The sequence below is a fragment of the Equus asinus genome, chromosome 19 (genome assembly GCF_041296235.1).
Source record: "Equus asinus isolate D_3611 breed Donkey chromosome 19, EquAss-T2T_v2, whole genome shotgun sequence".
Taxonomy (NCBI): domain Eukaryota; kingdom Metazoa; phylum Chordata; class Mammalia; order Perissodactyla; family Equidae; genus Equus; species Equus asinus.
The window spans coordinates 9,313,320-9,337,636 of record NC_091808.1 but is presented as its reverse complement, the minus strand read 5'-3'; the positions used below and the strand labels follow the sequence as shown (position 1 = coordinate 9,337,636).

The window sequence follows — 24,317 nt, the reverse complement described above, 5'->3', positions numbered from 1 at the left end:
AATGGGCCTGATGAAGTGGTGGGTGATATGCACAAAGCTTAAATATCCTCGCCCCACTAGTCAAACTCACAACCAGAAAGAAACTACACAACCCACTGCATCCTTCACACGCCTTCTCAGTTTACAGAATTCTACCAGCACTTTATTTTGATTTGGTACTTTGACTAGTTTAATTAGAACAGGCAGTTAACAGTTCACAAGCTTGTGGACTTCACTGCCAATGTACAAAAACCTCAGCTCTGCACCATCTGGCGCAGTTTTTTCAACTAAACCTAGCACAATGTTAAAAATCCCTTGACCTAGCCCTCTCATGTGGCCTTTAACTTTTATTATAAGAGGTGGGGAAGCAGGGAGTGTCTAAGAAACCAGATACAGTGCCTGAGCACCATCCACAGTGCAAATCAAAGGCCTGTCAGTTGAACCCGAGGCTGCTGGAGGATTTACCAAAAAAAAAATAGCAAGTCTGTCTATAGTATTGGTCATTTCCTCCCCAGCCCCCATGCGTCCATTCATCCAGCGTGAATTTTATTCATTAGTCATTGCCAATTCCAGAGTCCATGCTCTTGGCTGCACGTCTAAGGACGTCTGATCAATGTGCTCCTGCCCCTCTTTGCATAGCACTTTTTCAGGCCCTTTCCAAGCAGAAGCCACAGCAGACTTCCAACAAGGCTTTCAAGTGTTGCAAGACACACAGGGCTGCAGAAATTCAGCTGGTCGCCTCATTGGCCATTTCGCCAAAACTTGTGGCTGGGATATTTGAAACCAAGGCATCAAGCATTTCCATCAGGGGTGGGGTGGACCTGGAGTGGCAGAGCTGGCTTTGCCATGCTCCACCTTCAGTGATATTCCAGGAGAAACACTCTAGGAAGTACAAGGCTGGCACCAGAGTTTAGGACTTTTAATTTGTCCCAAAGTTGCTGAAGCAAAAATCATGATAAAACATTCTGCTTTCCTTTACAACCCCCCCAACGCAAAAAAAAAACAAAAAAAACTATTTGTAGGAAAAAAATGGTTTTGTACAAGGGAAGAAACAATATAAATTCAAAACTTATAGATAAGGGTTAGCTCTATCACTCATCTCTTTAAAAAGTTTATACGAATATCCAGTCAAAACCAACAGGGTATCTCCCTTGAAATGTTATCTATACGGCTTTCCAAGTAGACCACAGGACTGTTTACTGTCTTGGAATGTCCTCAGAAGGCTCTGTCAGTGATCAGGTAACAGAGTAAAAACCCCAGAGTCCTTTCTTTCAAATGAAGAGGGAAAGACATAGGGACAGAAGAAACTATTCAAACTTCGTCTTCTTTCCTTGTGGCTTGTGGTCTCCTCCTCCTCCTCTGCCTCCTCGGAAGCCTCCTCGCCCTGCAAAAAGCAAGAATTAAGAGGGGTGCAAGGGGACTAGCCCAGTGGTGTGGTGGTTAAGTTTGCCTGCTCCACTTTGGCAGCCCAGAGTTTGTGAGTTCGCATCCCAGCCACGGACCTACACAACACTCATCAAGCCATGCTGTGGCAGGCGTCCCACATACAAAATAGAGGAAGATGGGCACAGATGTTAGCTCAGGGCCAATCCTCATGAAAAAGAATGGGTGCAAGGCTGCCAGTCCTCCTCCCCTCCCCAGTGATCAATGACAACTTGGGGACTGATGCAGGGAACCCTGGCCCTGCACAGGATGAAGTGCATGTGCCATGCAGTGTCCAGCGCAGACATTGAGGTTTCCCCCTCGTTGTCCTTACCTCCAAAGCCTCCCCGGCCTCTGCCGCCGAATCCACCTCGGCCTCCTCTGCCACCACCTCGGCCTCCAAAGCCACCTCTGCCTCCACCACGGCCCCCAAATCCACCTTCGCCCTTAGGCTTGGCCCAGTCCAAAGTAACTTTGTTTCCATCAATTTCACCATCTTCCATAGCCTCCTTGGCGGCTTTGGCGTCTTCTTCACTGTTGAAGTCTACAAAACCAAACCTAGAACACCAAATGAAAGTGCCCATCATACAGCACATACACACGGAACAAGTGCCACAGTTAACCTCAAATGCTGGGGTGATCCCACGGAAAGTAGCCTTGCTTAACTGAGAAATTCCCCAGTAGTGAGCAGTCCCCCATGGAAAGCTGAAACTGGTTTTACTGACAGCTTGAATCCCAGAATGTCTCACAAAACAGCAGAATATACCTCCTCGAAGACAGAAGGCAAAATAATGCTAGTTCTGTGCATTGTCTCTTCTTCTCGTGCGAATCCATAAACTGCCACCAATTGACAGAAAGGAGCTCAATGAGAAGACAAGTTAGGTGGGAGGTGCCACAGAGCGGGCACTGTACACTTCCTGCATCTTACCCTTTGGAGGATCCGGTCTCCCGGTCAGTGACTATTCTTGCACGAATAGAGCCGTCAAACGACTCCTTCAATGTCTCTTCTGTGGTATCCTCAGACAGCCCTTTGACAAACAGAGTTTTGGATGGCTCTGGAGAAGATAAATAAAAATTGTACCTTTAAAGTCACAATTCATAATGACCAGATACTGCATTTCTTTATTATCCAGGATGAGTACTGGTCAAGAATACTCATCTTAGCAGAAGCTAGCCTTTCACTTTAAATGCCTATGTGGGAAAAAGTAGGTAAAAGCAACTTAGCCAACTAGTGCTTAATTAAGGCAAAGGGCTTAGATCACTGCCCTCTCAAGTTTGCACTGATTGCCAGAGAAGTTAAAATCCTGTCTCAAATCCTTCACGGAAAACAAAAGCAGCAACCTAAACAAGCGGGACAGTACTAAAGCAGGCAGCCAAGACCACCATACAGGGCAGTGATATCAGGCTAATTTGCTGCTTCGAGCCGACACAGCTGGATCAGAACTTGACTATCTAGAGGAATTTTCTTGAGATTTCATCAATAGTTTCTCAGATAATCATAGTCATCATGTCCAGTATCATTCACTCAGCAGCAACAAACACCAAATGTTCACCTCTAGGTTCGACATAAAAAGTTTAAGCCCAGCACTCAGTGCTCGCCCCCAAACACAGCACCCTGTGAACAGTGACTTACGGCTTCTTGCATTAGGTGATCCCCTCGGTCCTTGCAACTCCAGCCTGATTGCTCTGCCCTCAATTTCCCTTTTATTACAGGAATTTAAAGCTTCTTTAGCATCTTCAAATGAAGCAAATTCTATAAATGCATACCTGAGGATGAAGAGTTAATTCTTAGAATAAGTTACCAACCACAGGTCTCCTGTCATACTTGATTGCCACCAAGACTTTTTTCCTCAAGCAGAGACTTAAATGATGCTCTTTATTTATACTGAATGGTGTAGCTAAAATGATGCAGATTCTAACAATCAGGAACACACAATTTTACCTTTTTTTAGATCTACGCAAGACATTCACAGCCCATGACTGACAACATAGAGACTAATTATTTTTACCCTTTAGATTTGCCGTTTTGGTTCTGGGGCACTTTGATAAAAGTTGCCTTCTCAAATACTTCCTGAAGAGTTTCTTCAGTTGCATTATAGGAGAGGTTGCTTAAAACCAGAGTTTTTGATTCACCTGCAAATAAAGAGATTAGTGAAACACTGACTGCAACGTCAGTTACAGCAGTATCTTGTTTCTAAGAACTACTGTGCTTGGGAGAGTTAATATGCCAATGTTGAGGCAGGTGAAATCGCACTTGTCACTCAACATATTGAGCACTTATGTATTATGTCCAGCTTCCTTCCCTTCCTGTTGTTCAGATGTGTAAACCGACTACCAAGCCATGTCTTCCTAGAACAATATTCTAATTTAGAAACATACATGATCTGAAGCCATTCAAAGTATAAAACATACATACAAAGGAAGCTAGATTTACCTATGTTCCAATGCTAAAGGATTTCATATAGCTCTTCTTCAGGATACTGAATTACTATCACAAACAGAAGTATAATCTGCTTGATCTACAGCAAATTAATCAACTTTTGAAGTACAAAGATGCAACGGATTTTTCTCTATCAATCCTAGAATCCTGAAGGGAGCCTGTAAATTCTCACCACTCCAAGTGCTATTCTTTCCACCTCTGTAGTCTTGACTTTGACCTTTCTCTCCAGTATAGTACAGGGAAATAGATCGTCCATCTATCTCTGTTCCCTGCTTTTCTTCCAAGGTTTTCTCTGCATCAGCTTCTGTTTTAAATTCAATATAAGCAATCCTGCAATAGAAAAAAACGTAAGAACTCACACGATTTTTAAAACCATATTAATTCTTTAACATCAAGGTTTTACTCTCAACAACATGACCTTGTTTCAGGTCTAAGTATAACAAAAACACCCTTTGGTGTATACTAACTGAAAGATTAAGTTTCTGCCATCTTCCACTTTTCAATTAAAACTTTGTTGTAAACAAAGTCTGCCAAATACCTAGGAAATCCGCTCCTGGTAATCCCATCTCACTGCGTAACAGCTATCACTCATAAGGCATTTACATAAGCTAGGCAGATTCTGTCAGCTCACTTTAAAAACCACTCCATGAATTAAATACACTATTCCGACGCGACAGATTTGGAAAATCAAGGCATAGGTTAAAGGTTACTTTGCCCAAAACCACATACCTAGGAAAACTGGATCAACATTTCTTTTATAAATCAAAGTGCACTGATTTTAATGCAACTCTTAATATTCCAGTAGACATATTAACGTACCCTTTACTCTTTCCATCCTTGCTGACTAATCTGATCTCCAGAGCATCTTCAAACACTTCTTTTAATTCATCCTGAGTAACTTTGTAAGGCAGATTTTTAGCCAAAAGTGTCCTGGCATCCCGATCTACATAAAAAACACACAAAATGAACTGGATGGTTTAAAAGATCCCTCTCCCAAAGACCAACAAAAACTGACCAAGGGAAAAGTTCCATTCAAGAAATAATTTGAGATCCTATAACGTATAAGGCACTCTGCTAGTATGGAGATAAAGCCGTGGCAAAACACAAGTTAATGTCCCAATGACAGCAAACTATGTGCTGCATACTTGGAAGAGCTCAACCTACAGTAGGTGCTCAATTTTTTTTTTGAGGAAGATTAGCCCTGAGCTAACATCCAGGCTCATCTTCCTCTACTTTCTATGTGGGATCCTTGCTACAGCATGGCTTGCCAAGCGGTGCCATGTCCGCACCCGGGATCCGAACCGGCCAACCCCGGGCCTCCAAAGCGGAACACGTACGCTTAACTGTTGCGCCACCAGGCTGGCCCTCAGTATTTTTAAATTAAAAAAAAAAAAAAAATCACACACTCTACAACATGAGAAGTATAAGAGAAAAGGTAAAGGATACAAAAAGAATAATTAGGGATCAAAGAGAGGAAAGACCTCTCCGTTAATTGAGGTACTTCTAACCAGTTCTACTCTTGCTTACCTGACACTGGAACTTTTAAGACCAGCAAGCAATACCAGGTACCGCTGTACACATTTAACATTCTAATTCACGTAATCCTCACAACATTATGAGGAAACAAAAGGGATAACGTTAAACTATTTACCCCGGCCAACTAGCTCCTGAGTATACATTAGACTAGATACATATCCATTAACAAGTTACCTATCAATATCACAATTACCTAAAGCCTTACATACCTTTCTTACTGTCTTTTCCCTTTGGTTTTTCTAGTTTAATTTCATTGCCAAAGACTTTTAAACCGGTGAGTTCCAAGGCTTTTTCCAGGTCTTCAGCAGATTCGAAATCCACATAGCCAAACTTCCTTTAGGCGACCAGGTGAAAAAGACAAAATTATAGCTGGAGAAAAACCCCGAGAGCCACATAACAGGTATTCTGGGCAACTGGCAACACTCACGTGATGGTACAAACAAAGACTAAGCAAAAGAGCACCTTCAGCATCAACGGAAAGGCTCTATAAGCTGCAGCTACAGAGCGAGGCCTAAGCACCAAGACCTGATTCAAGTTCACCCTTGAGGTCTCTATGAGCTGCATGGTTCATTAACAACTGACAGTAGGAGCTGACAGAAGAACCTGTTTAAGCACTAAGAGAATGCTGTCTGGCTAAAAGCACTCACTACTATGGCTCCCTAAGTCTAACAGTTTTAGAGACTCCTAAGAATAAGCATCAAATCTCATAACTTACTAAAAGTTACTTTGTGCTTTATCAAAAGGTAAGTGAGATTATGGAAATTCCAATTTGAGGCTTTCCAATTAGATAACCTAACGATAATCTGTTAATGTCTAATCTTTAAGTACTTTTACATATTCCTGTTTAAACACAGCAATCTAAGGTTCTAAGAGGAGAGAAAAAGCATCAGCAGACCCAGGAGCAACGTGCAGAATACCTACAGCATGATTCCCCTCACTTACCTAGACACACCAATTCTGACGTCCACAACAGCAAGATCATTTTTAGCAAAAATGTCACTGATACCCGTTTTTAATTCAGGAGCAGATTTGCTGAAGTTCAGGTTTCCAACAAAGAGATTGAAAGATGTAGTTGGTTCTGTGGCTGTACAAAAAAATGAATTCAAATCCAGTCTATCTGTAAAGAGTGGCACAAACATGAACATTCCTCCACCCAGCACATCAGCATGTCCTAGTGAGACATCACGTTTCAGCATTAAGTCCCTCTGCTGTTCATCACTTGTGCTGTGAGGAGTCACACCCACCCCCCCATTCTGCAAGGTACCTTCCACTTTCTGCTTCTTGGCTTCGGGAGCTGCTTTCTGTTTGGCCATTTCCTTCTTTCGTTTTCCAGGTGCTTCTTTGACAGGCTCTGAACAAGAGTTCAAACAATCTGTGTCATCCATGAGTAGTCACAAATATTCAAGTGCCTCCTTTATTTTAAACACAACTGTCAATGTACTTCAGAACCTAGCCCGATTACCTTCCTCTTCCTCCTCCTCATCGTCCTCATCTTCCTCTTCGTCATCGTCCTCATCCTCATCATCTTCCTCCTCATCCTCCTCGTCGTCTTCATCCTCGTCGTCGTCTTCATCCTCAGCTGTGCTCTTGGCCTTCACAGGAACAGCCTTTGCAGTTTTCTTTCCTTTAGCTGGTGTGGTCTCCATAGCTTCTTCTTCAGAGTCTGAAAGAGAAGCCACCTAGTCAACTCAAGAGAATTCTCCCAAAACCAACACTATAGTTCTAAGAAAATCTGAAGGAAAAGGAATGTAAACCACCAAGAGAATTCCTTACCATCTTCATCCTCCTCCTCCTCCTCCTCTTCCTCGTCGTCGTCTTCATCGTCGTCATCGTCCTCCTCCTCATCATCCTCGTCATCCGAGGCAGGGGCAGCAGCAGCTGCTGCTTTCATCACGGCTGGCTCAAATTCATCCTCATCTTCATCTTCGTCGTCCTCCTCATCCTCTTCACTGTCGTCGTCATCTTCCTCATCACTGTCTTCTTTCTTGGCATTCTTGCCATTCTTTGCTCCCTTGGCTGGGGTGGCTGCTCCTTTCTTACCAGGGGTTGCCACCAATGCTTTGCCTGGTGTGGCTCCCTTCTTGCCAGGGGTTGCTACTGCTTTGGCTGGTGTAACTGTCTTCTTGGCCTGCAGAGCTGCTGCCTTTTTGCCAGGAGTGACAACTGCTTTCTTGGCCGGTGTGGCAACTGCAACCTTTTTTGTTGGGGAAACCATCACCTTCTTTGCTGGAGTTGTGGTAGCTTTCTTGCCCTTTTTCTGAGGGATGACAACCTCAAGAATAAAAACAAAAAGTCTGTTTCCAAACCCAAAAGAGAGCCTTGGTCCCATGAATGAGCACTAAATTCTGGCACTGGTTCAAAACTGCATGCATCAGATGTGCTAACGTATTACACTGTGGGGTCCCTCACATGCCCTTCTTTACGCCTATGCAGTCAGTCTTGACCTTTATGTTAAACACATTGAGCATAAAGAACCCTTAACATTTAACTACCTCGGAAATTCCTGCACTCCATACTTCGTACAATCGCATCAGCTTTAAAGCAGCATATCCTAACAAGGACTATGAAAACAGACTGTCTGGATCCCACCTGCTGCTGTGTGGCCTTAAGCAAAGTTTTAAAACCTAACTTTAAGCCAAGCCTTGCACGTAGAAAGCTGTGTTAAGTGTCATTAAATCATTTATAGCTCCTCCAGCTAGCAGTGGTATACAGCTCATTCTTAGGACCAGAGATAAAATGAGTATCAAATAGGATGGACAGGCAATCTCTGCAAAATTAATACAAGGAGCGAGCACGTTAGCTTCATAAAAGCAAACATTTGGCTACATTTAAGTCGCATTCAAAGCCACTTTTTATTACTAGTTTTATCAGGTACTGTGCTTGAATAAAACCTTCTTAAATAAATTCTAAACAAAAAATCTAAGCACAAATATAGTGATTAGTTGTCTTTACAGTAAGCAAACAATCAGGAGTGCTAGATAGGGTCAATGTTAACACACGAGAAGGTGGCAACCCTCAATCCACACCAAGAAATAACTACAATACAGTGACTAGTGCTACTAAGTTCATACGCAGAGGAGTACTGACCAATTACTCCTGCTTCGAGGCAAGGAAAGTAATCTGGTAAGGCTAACTTCAGACCTGAATATAACGCCCAGGGCTGCCACTTAAACTGCCCACGCTGCTTCCTTATCTAGGATATAGGGCTAAACAATGTAATGATTTGACACAACATATCACACATCAAGCCCTGCAGAGGGCACATAAAAATAAAAAGTAGACTCCAGATGTTTTCTCTCAAACTCATTCAAATACTTACCCTTGTGGTATCTCCACATGTCAACGAAGAGGCTGGGAAACACCGAAGCATTACAACAAGCCTCATATGAATGAATATCATCTTATTTTTGCCAGTATTTTCAGAAATCCAGTACCACCTGTTTACTCCCCATTTTGTAGTCTAACATAATTCTGCATTTAGTTGTAAATAATTACCTCTTCTCCACTGCTCTCATCATCTTCATCTTCTGACATTTCCTCATCTTCACTCTCTTCTTCTACCTCCTTTGGGGGAGGAGCCATTTTCTTGGGGTCACCCTGATTTTTACCAGCCTAAGACAGACGGAATTATTAGCACTTCACATCTCCAACACTGCAGGCCACTAATATTTTGTCGTCATTCTTCAAACTAAAAAGCGGTCATCTCCCTTAGAATCCACTTTTCATACTGCTAAATAACGAAATCAACATTAAAACGACTGATATCCACGTTAGGACGGGAATTCTCAACCTCCCACACATTTTCCCGTCAGGTTTTACAAAAATCAACCCTAAGAGGAAAAGCCAGCTTCAAAGAAATTACCTCCCTCTTCCCGTTGCCTTCATAAAGCACACACATATTTAAAACTACACTTCCAAAATCAACCATTACAACATGCACAATTTTTTAATACTTAGCAGCTTACAACTGAACCATTCTAACGGCCAATAATCAAGAGCCCTTCACACAGCGGGAAAATCAACCTTAAAATGCTAAATTCTGGCACCTCCTTCCACCACTCTCATCTGAATTAAATTCTGGTGAGGATCTTTAAAATCGCGCCTCATCCCAACGACCTTTGGTGTTCCGAAGGTTTCCTTTCCCAGGGAAACAACCCCGCCCCTTCCAGGCCCGGCGGGGCCACGTGGGGTACCGCGCAAGCCACCATGTGCGCGCAGCCCCGCGCAGAAGCACGCGGCGGGGCCTCCCCCAAAACCCACTCGGGTCCGCCCGGCCGGCGCAGCGATGCCGGAGGACACCGGGCCTCCGACCACGGCCATCCCGCCGCTCCTCGCCCCACAGCCCGGTCCCCTCCACAGCCGGCAGGACCCACGCGGCGCGGCCCACGTGGCGGGCTGCGCGCCGGGGCACGTGCGTCAGGAGGCGGGGCCCCGCTCGCGCCCGTCGCAGGAGTTTGGCCTCATCCCTCCGCCCGAGGCCCAGCGCCCCCTCCCCGCGCTCAGTCCCCGAATCCTTCCCGGCCGCGTCCACCATCCCGGGCACCTGCCGAAGCCCTTCACCTCGCCCCCGAGGAGCCAAAAGCCGCGAGACCTCCTCGCTAATCGCGCGAGACTTCCTGGAGCATGGCGCCATCGAACGCGCCTCAGACGGCGCACAGGCCCTCCTCCTCGCGGCGCCGCGCGCGCGCTCCTCAGAAAGCAGGCCTAACGTCCGTGCTTGCGCGGGCAAGGCTTCTTACCTTTGCGAGCTTCACCATGATGGCGGCTTAGGACAGCGTAGCGTGTGGCGCAGATGAGCCCAGAAGCACCTAAGCGACGTCGATGGCGGCCGCAGGTACTGAAGATCCCGGAGCGCGTACGTTTGGCTGCCAGCTAGAGCTCGAGACTGGGGCAAAAGACTGAGTTTGCCCAGTAATCGCCTCTGGAAAGGCGACGACGGCGCCCTCGTGACTCCGTTTTAGCCAATCAGAGTTCGCGCCCGTCCCCTGAGCCAATCGCGAGCCTCTACCCGAGAACGGCGCGGGGCGGGGCGCCGGCGGGAATGGGCGGGCCGAGGAGGCAGGGAGGGGGAGGGGATTCGGTGGCGGCGCCTTGGGGGCGGGACTCGCTTTGTGCAAGGCCGGCGCTGATTGGTCCGTGCGTGCGCGGTGCTCGCAGTGCCTCGGCGGGCCGCGCTCGCGGCGCCTGCGCCCTGGGACGAACGTTTTTGGCGCCGCTTGTGCCCGATCCCGGGGGCGGGCAATACGCGCGGTCTCTCGTTCCCGAATGTGTTCGGTTCGGGTCGTGTCGACTCGGGCGGCCTTGAAGTTGCTCGGAGGACCCGCGCGCGGCCCCGGCCCGCAGTCCACGCTGAGCCTCCCGGCGGCCGTGGAGAGAGGAGTTCGCCCCCGTTTCCTTGCTGATGAGCCTGAGACCTCCGGAAATTGAGGGACCACAAGGTTCATGTTGGGGGCCCTCCTCAGCCGCGCCCGCCAACACAAAGGGCCAGAAGATCCTGCTGTCGGCAGGTGATTCCCTCCCGGGCCACGTGCCTAAAGCTGCCTCCTGAGAGCCGTTAATAAAGACAATTGCGTATTTGTGAGAGCGGCTGTGAGCAGTGCACAAACATCCCGTTTGACCTCACGCGCTAGGTCTTTCTCCAGATAGGGAAGAGCCTCCGAGAGAACTTTCTGTCGGTCACAGGGTGGTATAACTGTGGGGTGAGAGAGGAACTTGGTCAGGCTGACCACACAGCCAGGCCCTTGGCCAAGCAGAAGTTCCCTCTTTATTTGGGACTCAAGCACCCATTAAAATGTGGTGGCTGCGAAGTCGGTGTCGCCAGATGGTCCAGGAGCCGGTCACATAGTCAAAAGAAAGGTTGCTCGATGGCGGAGGCACAGAAGATTGTCTTTGCATTGTGCTTTTGCCAGTTATTCAGATGGGTCACTGAGGGCAAAACTTAGTTGGTGTTCAAGCCTTAACCCAGAGCACTTCCTCGAGCTTCGAGCCTGCCCAGGATGGTCCTGCGCATCTGGTACCTAATCGTGCCTACAAAACCAGGGTACCTTCAGCTATGACGCTATTTCCCCAACTGATGTTCAGAATCACCTCCGGAGACTCTAATTGAAGAGGTCTGGGTGGGGCACGGGATTTTGTATTTTAACAAGGGCCCATGGGGATTCTTGTGAGCAATCAAGTTATTTTGCAGTTTTTACTGGGACACTCCTGGGACTGAGTGTATAGGAAACCCACAGGTACCCGCTGGGGCTCTCTCGTCAGGGAGGAGGCTGGGGCCGGTTCTGTGGGCTGCCCCCTGCTTTCTCACCGTCTGTGGAGAGTCCCCTGAGGAGGTTCACATTTTGAAGTCCAGGATGGGGGCCAAGGGGACTCTTGCTGGGCCATGGGGTACAGAAAGAACAGCGCGGGCCAAGGCATGGTGGCATGAGCACCCCGTGCTTCCTCGTAGTTCGTCAGAGAACAAGCTTGGGGCACTCATGGGGAGACGCTGGAGAGAGGAGCAGTGGGTGCGGTCAAACGACAAGGGTGAATTCTAGAAATAAGGGCATGGCTGGCTCCTTGTCCTTCAGATCTCGTTTTGCATCACCTCTTAAGAAGCCTGCCCCAAGTCTCCAAGAAGAAGTACCACCGAGACTCCCTGTCACGTGACCCTAATTGAGTCCTCTGCAGGTGCTTATGACTACCTGGCATTTTTCTGGGCTGTTTCTTGTCCGTCTGCTACCTCCCCAGCCAGGAGAACACAGACTTTGTTCTCTGCTGTGCCTGACAAGTAGTGATGACAATTATTTGTTAAATGAATGAATGAAGTATTTAGGTAGAAGCAGCAGTGGGGAGAACCAGCCTGGCTTACGTCCCCGTGCCTTGCTTTGCAGTCAGTCTGGGCTAGAGCCACAGTAACGCCTCATCCTTGTATAATGCTTACTAAGTTCCGAGCGCTATGCCAGTTCTTTACATATTAATTCATTTACTCTTACAAAAAAGTCATCACTGTTTTACAGAAACTGGGGCATGGACAGGTAAATTAACTTGTCCAGCGTCACAGAGCTAAGAATTGGAGGAGCTAGGATTTAAATTGAGACCCCGCTCTATCATCTCAGTTTATTTATAAAATGGGGACGGTAACAGCACCGGCCTCTTGGGTTGTTATGAATATTAAGTGAGATGTTGCATGTATTTTTTGAGGGCACATAATAAGCACTCAATTAATATTAGCCTTTTTTTGAGGAAGATTAGCCCTCAGCTAACATCTGCCGCCAATCCTCCTCTTTTTGCTGAGGAAGACTGGCCCTGAGCTTACATCCATGCCCATCTTCCTCTACTTTATATGTGGGACGCCTACCACAGCATGGCGTGCCAAGTGGTGCCATGTCCACACCCGGGATCCAAACCGGCAGACCCTGGGCCGCCGAAGCAGCAGAATGTGTGCACTTAACCACTGTGCCACTGGGCCAGCCCCTAAATATCTTATAATTTTATATGTCAGTTATACCTCAAAACTGGGGGAAGAAAAACAGAGCATCTAAAAATAACTAAAATAATGAAAGATAAACAAACACCAAACAAAGTAAATCGCCTACAGCCAGAACAGGGGAGAACAGGTTACTCTCTGAATGAGATGGTGCCCTTCAGCGTAGCCCTCCCTAGCAAGTTCAAATGCACTGGACCTCGGATGATGGAACTGGTGACATCTGAACCCACCCTGGCATGTAACGGGTGGGCAAACATGAAATACTGCCTCTTCACTGTGTGGCCTTGGCCTTCTGTGTTTCTCATCTATTAAATGAAGGCGGGAACTCCTGTTCCCTTTTCCAAGGGTTTCCCTAAGTACTAAGAATAAGGCAAAGATGGATAGGTCCACATCCTCAAGGGTTCTAAATCTGAGATTCTGGAAAGGAAACCATGGGTGGGCTATTGAAATGCCCAGAAACTTAAGTAAGGCTACCTCCAGCTTTATTGTCTTGCCTCTGAGGTCCGAATGCTCTCCCCCATCTGCAACCTGTAAGCAGGACCACAGGACCTGTGCAGAGGAGACTGGCAGGGGCATAGGAGCTTGGTTTCCACATGCTGCCTCTTTTTTTTTAGTTTTCTAAAAATAAATTATTTGTTGAATTGTAAAGCACACACATGGACAAAGTTCAGAAAGACACACTGTAAAGTGCTTTCTCCCTCCCTGTCTTCTGGCCACCGGTCCCAGGATGGAGTCAGTGGATGTAGTTACAAATAGACAGGTGGATTTATGATGTTTAATACAGATGCAGTCACACCATAGGCACTGCTCTGCACACTCCCCTCTTTATTAACTAGCTTTACCTCCTAACTCATTCCGCATCAGCGAGTGTGGAGTGGCCTCTCTCTTTTTTTTTTTTTTTCAAGATTTTATTTTTCCTTTTTCTCCCCGAAGTCCCCCAGTATATAGTTGTATATATTTTTTAGTTGTGGGTCCTTCTAGTTGTGGCATGTGGCGTGCTGCCTCAGCGTGGCCTGATGAGTGGTGCCATGTCCGCGCCCAGGATCCGAACCAGAGAAACTCTGGGCCACCGAAGCAAGCGCGCGAGCTTAACCACTCGGCCACAGGGCCGCCCCTGGTCGCCTCCTTTTTAACAGCTGCAGTGTTCCTCACATGGAAGGATCCCATGACTGCACAGTTAGGGTGTCTCCTATGATTTGCTCTTACAGGCTGCCCTGGTAAATAACCTTCCTACATACTTTATTTTGCACATGTACAGAATTATATCTAGAGAATACTTACATGTAGACCAGCTGGGTCAAAGGGCATGACCTTTTACATTTTGAGAGATGCTCTCCCCAGGGCTGCCTTTGGTTGGGGTTTTTGGTGGCAGTTCCAGCCGAGGGTTATCCCACCTGCCCCGGCCAGCTGGGTTACCTGCAGCCCCCAGAGCTCCAAGGCTGACAGACAGCACTGTACATTTTGGCGGAGGCGGGCCCTGGTTGGGGAGAGGTGTGAAGCCACCACATCCACAAGAGGTGCTCTAATTCTTTTCTCCGAATTTGCACACTTCTGACACTAGCCCAGAGCCTCAGGGAGACTGCCTTGAGCGGCCACTGGTCACCTCTTCTACTGCGGCCTGGTACAGCCCTATTGCCATGGCCTGGCCAGCTCCCACTACCCACTGCACCTGTCTGCACCAAGGTGCCCACTCTGGGCATCCGAGGGCACTTCTGGACCCTGAGACCCAGGTGGCCACCATGGGCCTCACGTCAGTGTGGACTCGGACAGCCCACTGGAGGAAGTCTGCAGATCTTCAGGATTAACAGCCATTCCCAGATCCAGGCCTCCAGGAACCAAACGCCTCACTCAGTTAGGCTCCAACAAGCAAAGAAAAATCACATCAGGTACTTACAACAGAAGGAGTTCAATGCAGGGAACTGGTTACAAGGCTGAGAGAATTGCCGAGAAGCCAAATGGGACGTAAGGCACAGGCAGGAAGCTGCTGCCACCCTCAGACTGGGGTCCCCTGGAATGTTCATCCACTGAAGGTGGAGCCACAGTAGAGGGACCGGGGCTGCTTAGGGAAGCTGCCCAAAGCAGAGGGTCGGTGCACAAGTTGGGGGAGGGAGAGGACGGATACAAGGTGGCAACAGTGGGCACCCCACTTGGCCTTGAGGGCAATTCACAGCCTGAACCCAGCACTCCAAGCCCTCCCGAGCTCAGAGGCCTGGGGTGTCTGCTGTGAGGCTGGACCGAGCCCGGTTCCCTCTACCAACCCAAACCCTGCTTCTGTCTTTTCTGGTTCCGTGGGGCCTGCAAATGCTGTCCTGAACCTTCGGCCAGCTGAAGGGGTATCCTAAGCTTTTCCTCCCTTGCCACACCCTGCTTGGCCTTGAGGCCAGGTGTTTCCACGCCCAAGGCAACCTGTGCCTCCAGGGCTCAGGGGCCAGACTCAAATGACCTGGCCTTTGTCTCCCCTGGGCAACCTGAGACGCTTCCTCCACCAACACAGAGACTCCGGAGTCAGCTCCCCGCTCCCCAGCAGCACCAGTGCCCAGGGGCCCTGCGCCTGCTGGAGGAGGGCTGGTGGGAGGCCCCAGAGCATCGCTGTCCCTGTTCCCCTGCTGCTCCTCCTAGTCCAGGCTCAGCTCCCCCTTCTCTAACACTCAGGAGGTCGGGCCCTCCTGGGGAAGAAGCCTGTGATGACGTAGATCGGGGTCTCCAACATCCGGCTCTCAGCCGCTGCCTAGAAGGTCTTCCAGGAGCCCCCGGTTGGATCATCAGCTCTCATTTCCAGCTCCCCAGCATCTATTCCAAGCCTCTTCTCCCCAGGGGCCCCTCCCTTCCTCCTTCTCAACGGTTACCCTATCTTCTACTTCACAGAGAAAAACAGACCTCCCTGGGGCATTCCCAGCTTCTGATTTACATACAGCCCTAGTCCTTAGCTTCCCCCTCAAGGCCCAAGGGAAGCTGGAATCTTCCTCTAAAACAACACCCTTTCACGGCCCCCTCCTGGGGGCCCACTCCAGTGATCTCCCCAGCCACACCTTTCATTTCAACGCCCTCCTTCCTTCCGTTGTCCTTTACAGCAGCAAGCTTCTGGGAGGAGTGGAGAAAAGTTGCTGCCAGTCCCTCTCAGGACCCCCAACAGCCTCTTCTTGCTAGCCCAGAGGACACTTTTAGACTTTATCTTTCTGACCTCTCTGTGACTTCCTTGTCTTGACCTCATCTTCCCCGGGACTTCCCTGTCTCCTCCCTCTTCGCTTACCTTCCCTCCTTCTCCTCCTTCAACATTCTCTCCCTGGATAACCTCCTTGGCCCTGTGGCCTCAACTCCTTTCTGAATATACCCACCTCCTGCTCCTCTGTGTGGGGCACCTTCTCCGGTGGCGGCTGCAGCTCGTCCTCTGTGCTCCACCTCCCAGTGGACACCTGCCCCCTGATGGCACCCACAGCAGGGTCTCTCCAGGAGCAACTTTCCTCCTAACCTTCAGACTGATTAACCGAGCAGTGTGCAGACATCCCCTTTTGGTGTGCTATAAATCTTCAAATTCAGAGCATTGCAAACTGAACTCAGCTTCCTCCTCTCCCCAAACTGCCATCTTTCATAGTTCAGTAACTGAGACACAGTGACCAGCCCCCAGCCAAGAGCCAGACATTGCCTTTGATTCCCACCCTGTCCCCCAGCTCCCGCAGCAGGCGCTTGCTTCCGAAGGCCGGGCCTTCAGGTGTCTGGACTCTTTCCACTATTCCTCCCGCTGCTTCTCTCTTCCTTCAAGCCTTCATTTCCTGCCTGCAGTTCTGAACAGAGCCATTCTGAATGGGCCTCCCTCAACCAGTCTTGCCCCCATATTGTAATCTACCACTGTGGCCACATCAGTTTTTTTAAGCAACAGATACAAACACATTCTTCTAATTAAAAGATGTCAATGACTTCTCACAGCCGGCAGGATAAAATCCAAGAGCCTTAGCCCACCACCGAAAACCCACTTCCTCCTGCAGAGGGGGCCTAAAGTGAGGCGAGGGAGATGTCTGTCTCAGGCACAAACTTAGGGGACACCAAGAACTCAGTGATCAGGATGAATAATATTTCAGTACAATATTTTTTCATTGATGCAGAAAATACATGAAGAACACAAAATCAAAATTAAAAAAAAAAATCCAGCATCAGTATTACTGATATTTATTTTGCCTTAGGCTCACTATGGCTGGAATGGCACTGGTACTGATCCTGTCTTTATTTAAAATTTGATATTTTGTTCATCATGGATTTTCTTGCATTGATTTGAATTTTAAATCTCATATTAAAATATTATACTGATTACTGAATTTTGGGCCTTAAATTTTATACCCAAGGCAACCACCTCCCTTGCCTCACCACAGTCCTAGGCCTGTGCCCTGCTGTGACCTCCAGGATTCAGCCACCTGGACTACTGGCCTTACCCCAGTGGGCTCTCTGTGCTCTCTCCCACCTGAATCTTTTCCTGTGCTCCTTCCCCTTTCTGCGGTGACCTCCTCGCATCCCTGGCCTCCTGGTCAACCTTCAGGACTCAGCCACCTCCCTCTTCCTGGAGTCCTCTGTTATCCTCAGACTGGGTTGGGTCCTCCTCTATCCTTCTAAAGCACCAACTGTCACAATGCTTATGGGTGAGTCTGCTTACGTGTCCGCCTCCCCACTCAGCAATGAGCTTCTTGGGGTCATGTGGAATTCATCTTTTTAACCCTAGGCTCTGCCCAGTGTCAGCAAACAGGTGGTGCTCAATAAATGCTGATTCCATGAATGATGCCCACATGGCTTAGAGCTATTGAAGGAACTTCAAGATTAGCCATGGAGATCCCAGGAACCCCGATGGGTATTCCAGGGACTGTGGAGATCCCAGAGACTCCAGAGAACAAGACAGCTGCTTCCAGGTCCTAAACCCAGCCCACAGCTACCTTGCCTGAGCCGGGGCAGCCTGCCCAGCCAGGTACGGTCTTTTCTGAATCCCCACTGTCCCTGACCTGGGCCTCAGCCTCTGTTCATGTCCAGTCCTCCAGTTGTCCTCCTGGGTCTAGGACCCTGCCGGGAGCAGAGGATTGAAAGAAGGTGAGGTTGAAAGTAGTTGAGGGTCTGGACTTCAGCTCTGTAGATCCAGAAACCTGAACTTTTAAAAGATAATTTATACCTCACACCTTTTAGGACAACTCCTATCAAAAAACCAGAAAGCAAGTGTTGGTGAGGATGTGGAGAAATTGGAATCCTTGTGTACTGTTAGTGGGAATGTAAAATGGTGTAGCCGCTATGGAAAACAGCATGGAGGTTCCTCAAAATTAAAAATAGAAGTACCACATGATCCTGCAATTCCACTTCTGGGTATGTATCCAAAAGAATTGAAAGCAGGGTCTCAAAGACAGGTGCACACCCATGTTCAATAACCATGTCTGGCTGTTATTTACAATAGCCAAAAGGTCCCAAATATCCATCAGTGAGTGAACGGATAAACACAATGTGTGTATATATATACAATGCATATTATTCAGCCTTAAAAAAAGAGAGGAAATTCTAACACATGCTATAACATGGATGAGCCTTGAGACATTATGCTAAGCGAAATAAGCGAGTCACAAAAAGACAAATACTCTATGATCCCACTTATGTGAGGTCTCTAGAGTAGCCAAACTCATAGAAACAGAAAGTAGAATAGGTGGTTGCCGGGGGGGGCTCGGGGGAGGGGGAATGGGGAGTTGTTGTTTAATGGGTATAGAGTTTCAGTTCTGCAAGATGCAAAAGCTCTGGAGATTGCACAACAATGTGAATGTACTTAGCGCTACTGAACCGTACATTTAAAAATGTTCAAGATGGTAAATTCTACATTATGCTTATGTTACCACAATTTTTAAAAAGATAATTTTTTTTGAGTAAGAGATACATTCAAGAAACCAAAAAGTATACAAGGATAGACATTAAAAAGTCTCTCATGCACTCCTGTCTCCCATTTTCCTGGTTCCTATTCCTCCACCCTGCACAGGTAACTTTTTAAAAATATGTCAACCATAAATAGGACAAAAACCTTATACTCATTTCAATAGATGCAGAAAAAGCATTTCAGAAAACCCAACATCCTTTCATGATAAAAGCACTCAACAGAGAAATAGAAGGGAAATTCCTTAATCTGATAAAGGGCATCTACAAAACATCCACAGCTAACATCACACTCAAAGACTGAAAGCTTCTCCCCTTAAGATCAGAAACAAGACAGATGTCTGCTCTCCCCACTTCTAGTCACCATCGTACTGGAGGCTCTATCCAGGGTAACTGAGCAGAAGGCATCCAGTTTGCAAAGCAAGAAGTAGAACTGTCTCTGCTTGCAGATGACACGATCTTTCATACAGAGTATCCCACAGGGTGCACCAAAAACTATTAGAGCTAAGGAAAAGTTTAGTAAGTTTGCAGGATATAAGATCAATGTGCAAAAACCAATTATATTTCTATACAATAGCAATGAACAATCAAAAATGGAATTAAGGAAACAATTCTGTTTACAGTAGCATCAAAAAGGATAAAACACTTGGAATAAGTTTAACAAAAGAAGTGCAAGACTTGTACACTGAAAACTACATTATTGAAAGAAATCCTGTGTTCATGGATTGGAAGACCTAATTGTGTTAATATGGCAATAATCCCCAAATTGACCTACGGATTCAACACAATCCCTATCCAAATCCCAGCTGCTTATTTCTGCAGAAATTGACTAGCTGATCTTAAAATTCATATTAAAAATACAAGAGACCCAGAAGAGCCAAAACAATCTTGGAAAAGAGCAAAGTTCTAGGACTTTCTGATTTCAAAACTTCCTACAAAGCTATGGTAATTAAGACTGTGTGGTCTGGCATAAGGATAGACAGAAAGATCAATGGAATAGATTTGAAAGTCCAAAAATAAACCCATACATTTATGGTCAACTGTTTTTGACAAAGGTGCCAAGAGAATTCAATGGGGAAACAGTCACTTCAACAGATGGTGCTGGGACAACTGGAAAACCACAAACAAAAGAATGAAAATGGACCCCTATCTCATATCATATACAAAAACTAACTCAAAGTGGATCAATGACCTAAATGTAAGAGTTAAAACTATAAAACTCTTAGAAGAAAACATAGGTGTAAATCTTCCTGATTTTGGGGTAGGCAATGGTTTCCTAGACATCACATCAAAAGCATAAGCAAAAAAGAAAAAATAATCAGACTTCAGCAAAATAAACAACTTTTGTGTTGCAAAGAACACTATCAAGAAAGTAAAACAGGGATGTAGTGTAAAGCATAGTGACTATAGTCAATGATATTGTATTGCATATTTGAAAAGTGCTGGGGGCTGGCCCAGTTACATTTGTGTGCTCTGCTTCGGCAGCCCAAGGTTTACAGGTTCGAATCCTGGTCATGGATCTTGTACCGCTTGTCAAGGCATGCTGTGGCAGCATCCCACATAAAACAGAGGAAGATTGGCATGGATGTTAGCTCAGCAACAATCTTCCTCAAGCAAAAAGAGGAAGACTGGCAACAGATGTTAGCTCAGGGCCCGTCTTCTTCACAAGAAAAGAAAGAAAGGTGCCAAAGGAGTACATCTTAAAAGTTCTCAACATAAGAAAAAAAATTTTGTAACTTTGTACGATGACTAGACTTATTGTGCTGATCATTTCACAGTGTATACAAATATCGAATCATTATGTTGTACACCTGAAACTAATATAATGTTATATATCAATTAAACCTTAATAAAAAAAAGAAAGTGAAAAGATAACCCACACAATGGGAGAAAATATTTGCTAATCATATATCCGGTAAGGGTTAATATCCAGAATATATAAAGAGTTCCTACAACTCAACAATAACAACAAAATACTCAGTTAAAAAATGGGCAAAGGATTTGAATAGACATTTCTCCAAAGAAGATTACAAATAGCAGATGCTCAACATCATTAGCCATCAGTGAAATGCAAATCAAAACCACAATGAGATACATCTTCATACCCACTGGGATGGCTATAATGAAAAAGTCAGATAATAACAAGTGTTGGTGAGGATGTAGGGAAATTGGAACCCTCATACACTACTGGTGGGAATGTACAAAGGTGCAGCTACTTTGGAAAATAGTCTGGCAGTTCCTCAAATGATTAAACATAGAGTTACTACATAATCCAGCAAATTTACTCCTAGGTATATAGCCAAGAGAAATGAAAACATATGTCCATATAAAAACTTGTATGTGAATGTTCATAGTAGCATTGTTCATAATAGGCAAAAAGTGTAACAACCTAAATCTCTATCAACTAATGAATGAATAAACAAAACGTGGTATATTCATACAATGGAATATTATTCAGCAATAAAAAGAAACAAAGTACTTATCTATGCTACAACACAGATGAACTTTGAAAACATTATGGTAAGAGACAAAAGCTAGATGCAAAATACCACATAGTTTATGATGCCATTTATATGAAATATCCAAAATTAGCAAACTTTAGAGAGAGAGGAGATTAGTGGTTTCCAGGGACTAGGGGAAGCAGGGAATGGGGAGTGACTGCCAGTGGGTACGGAGTCTCTTTTTGAGGTCATGAAAATGTCCTAGAATTAAATAGTTGTGATGGTCACACAACTCTGTGAATATACCAAGAAAACTGAATTGTACATTTTAAAAGGATGAATATTATGATATATGAATCATATCACAATAACAAATTCCATATAAAATATATTAACCTTCAAGGAGAAATACAGCTCTCACTGGACCAGGACTGTATTATTTGCAGGCCTACACTGGAAGCTGACCAGAAGGTAGCTTGGAGAACACGGAAGGCCAGTTGACTACTTCACGATATATCCACTCTCTATATATCTAACTCTCCTCACCACCTCACACACCCACGACAGAAAGATCCAGTCCCAACTCTGGACTCTGCTCTCCAGCCTCACTGGCTTTCTTTGAAGTCCCCAGATTCACACAGCCACACTCTAACTTCTGGGTCCAGGTCTTGTTTCTCTTCATCTGAGGACATGAGTGTGACCATTTGATTCACGCTGCCTCCTCTGAGATCACCAGCATCTCCGGAGCTCCCTGTGGGTGCTGTGCCTAGCGTGGTCCTGGCAGAGCAGGAGCTCAGCATATGTTTCCAGAGTGACCCGGAGTTAGGGAGAGCCTTGTTGGGGAAACGGCATTTACGGTGAGGCCATAAGGACCCATGGGAACTGTCAGCTAGATGGGGGAGGGGAGAGTGCCCTGGGCAGGCACAACAGCATGTGCAAAGGCCCTGGAGAGAGAGGGCTGGTGCCTTCAAGGACTCAAGGGAGACTGAGGAGCTTGAAGACTCGTGATCAAGGGGAGAGGAGGAGCAGCCATAGCAGATGGTGCTAGAGAGGCAGCTCGGGGTTTGAGGGGCTTGTGCTTTAGACACCTTTCATTGCAAGCAGCTGCTCAAACTGTTTACACACTCAAGGCGCCTCACTGGCTCTCAGCACTGCAAAGTGCTGGCCACCCCGACTCTCAGCTCTTCAGGGCTGGCTTGATCCAGCAGCTCAAAGACGTCACCCTATACTTGCTTTTTTGTCTTTCTTTCCCTGCTTTTCCATGTCAGCCTCATGCTCAGACCAGTTTTCATGATGGTGGCAAAATGCCTTTTGCTGTGGTTCAAGGAATGAACCTCACGTCTACGCATCTTAGAGTCCAGAGGGAGCTAGAAAACATCTTTCCCAGCAGCCCCGGCCCAAAAGAAGTCCCCTCCACTGTCGTTGGATTATAGGCCCACCTTGGGGGATTATGCTGATCAGTGTGGGCCTGGCCACCTGCCCTACCCCAGGCCCAGTGGGTCAGCACCTGGGCCAGTGGGTACCCAAGAATGATCAGGGGAGTGCCAAGACAACAGAGAAGGGTCAGGGGAGGCAACCACAGGAGCCAGAAAGCGCCAATTGCTAATTTCATTTCCTCATCTATGCAGGGTATCCTCTCTACTTTGTGGGGTTGTAAAGAATGGAGAGGTTCAAGCACGACAGTAAAGTGCTGCCATCATCACTGGGGTGCCGTGGCCGGTGTGACCTCAGGCAGAATGTCCCCCCTGGAGCTGTTTCCTCTTCAGTGAAAGGAAGGGCCAGGTCACCTGGTGATCACCAAGCCCCTTTTCCCCTCTACCCGAGGTCCCGGTCTCTGAAGGGAGGCGCAGGGGCCTGGGGTGGCCAGCAGGTGGCAGCGCCGAGGTGCATCCTGGTTCAGGCACAGCCCGGGAGTCTGAGGTTCAGCTGGGTGAGGGCAGCTGGGCCTCTCCAGCCAGGTCCTACAGGGTCTGCGCTTTCTCCGGAACTCTGCCTCTCAGGTGGCAGCAGGCCGGCTTCATGGGCATGCAACCCACTCGTAGAAGGGTCCTGGGATTGGTTTAATACTCTGCTGTTGCCATCTTGAAACCTTAATCATTGCTGCACAGGAGCCCTGCATTTTCATTTCGCACTAGGCCCCCGAATGGTGGTGCTGGGTGGCAGGACTCATACTGCCTCGGGACCCCCGACACTGCTATCTCCCGGAAGCATCCTGGACCCTTCCCTTTGCTGGGCCTTTGCTCAGCCTTCCCAGGGCTCCTGATCACGCTGGCGACAACCGGAAGTGGACTATCAACAGGAACAAGTGAAGCTGACTGTACTAGAAACGAATAACATGGCACCCCTGAGGACGCAGGGAGCCCTCACCCAAGCAACTTGAGAACAGAGTGTCTGACGCCAAGATTGGAGGAAAAGCTGCACAGTATTGTACCCTGAAGAGCAGGTTTGTTTCTCACAGAGGTGAGAGTCAGAAATTCAGAAACTGCTGATGTGTATTCTAGCACCGAGCAAATAAGTAAATATATTGTGACTAATGAGAGCCCGATTTCTCGCTGTCAGAAAAATGAGTTAAAAATAAGGAAAGGGGGTAGGCTAGAACAAACACTGGTGTTGGACTGGAATGGGAGGCACGTGTGAACTCATGGTCTTCAAAATTCATACAGATAGAGACACAGCTTTAGATATGTGTGGGTGGGTACGTACATTTCCTAACTCTGTCCACTGAGAGGGCGGAAGGTCGTAACCTCCACACCAATGAACTCACCCAGCGCCTGGGTCTTGGTGTCTAATGTCATTCTTCAATAAAAGGCACCAAGACTCCTTGGAGAAATGGCTATTTCCAGGGCTACAGCAAGGAAAGTACTAGATGATCCTCCAACATCTTGTGGTAGAAGGTAAGGAAGGGCTCAAATAACAACAGGGACATACGAGGACATGTCAATGGACACAGGAGGCAACTTGAATGGGCTCCCATGCCAAATCTGGGACAATGGGACAGCCAAAACAAATAGTGACAGTAATGGATTAGAACCCACAGAATAAGAACCTGTAGAATCAAAGAAGAATCTGTGAGTGCATACTGATAATAAATACTTGGAGGAATGAATAAATAAATAAATGAGGGTGAAGGGAAGGGCCTTCCTCATGGCAG

At 46.9% G+C, this 24,317-nt stretch overlaps 1 protein-coding gene and 3 non-coding genes across 4 annotated transcripts; all 4 read right to left on the bottom strand.

Annotated features, from left to right (window-relative positions):
• Window positions 1-113: 113 nt before the first annotated feature.
• On the bottom strand, window positions 114-10,357 carry LOC106844827 (nucleolin). Its single transcript, XM_014862503.3, has 14 exons — window positions 10,117-10,357; window positions 8,873-8,989; window positions 7,151-7,649; window positions 6,840-7,040; window positions 6,642-6,728; window positions 6,320-6,461; window positions 5,587-5,711; window positions 4,661-4,784; window positions 4,014-4,171; window positions 3,411-3,534; window positions 3,035-3,168; window positions 2,330-2,456; window positions 1,736-1,959; window positions 114-1,363 (listed from the first exon to the last, which is right to left on the bottom strand). The coding sequence occupies exons 1-14, from the start codon at window positions 10,132-10,134 to the stop codon at window positions 1,287-1,289; spliced, it is 2,157 nt and encodes a 718-aa protein (XP_014717989.1). The 5' UTR covers window positions 10,135-10,357; the 3' UTR covers window positions 114-1,286.
• LOC123278576 (small nucleolar RNA SNORA75) lies at window positions 2,140-2,276 on the bottom strand. Its single transcript, XR_006516017.2, has one exon. It is a non-coding gene; the product is annotated as a small nucleolar RNA SNORA75 (small nucleolar RNA).
• LOC123278569 (small nucleolar RNA SNORD20) lies at window positions 2,834-2,915 on the bottom strand. The gene has a single exon (XR_006516010.1). It is a non-coding gene; the product is annotated as a small nucleolar RNA SNORD20 (small nucleolar RNA).
• Window positions 6,534-6,603, bottom strand: LOC123278577 (small nucleolar RNA SNORD82). The gene has a single exon (XR_006516018.1). It is a non-coding gene; the product is annotated as a small nucleolar RNA SNORD82 (small nucleolar RNA).
• Window positions 10,358-24,317: the final 13,960 nt, after the last annotated feature.

Excerpts from the sequence above, each read along its gene's own strand:
- LOC106844827 (XM_014862503.3), bottom strand. Across the intron at positions 6,462-6,641 it reads CAAGAAGCAGAAAGTGGAAG|CCACAGAACCAACTACATCT; the intron begins GTACCTTGCAGA and ends TTTTTTGTACAG. Across the intron at positions 1,364-1,735 it reads AGGCCGGGGAGGCTTTGGAG|GGCGAGGAGGCTTCCGAGGA; the intron begins GTAAGGACAACG and ends TGCTTTTTGCAG.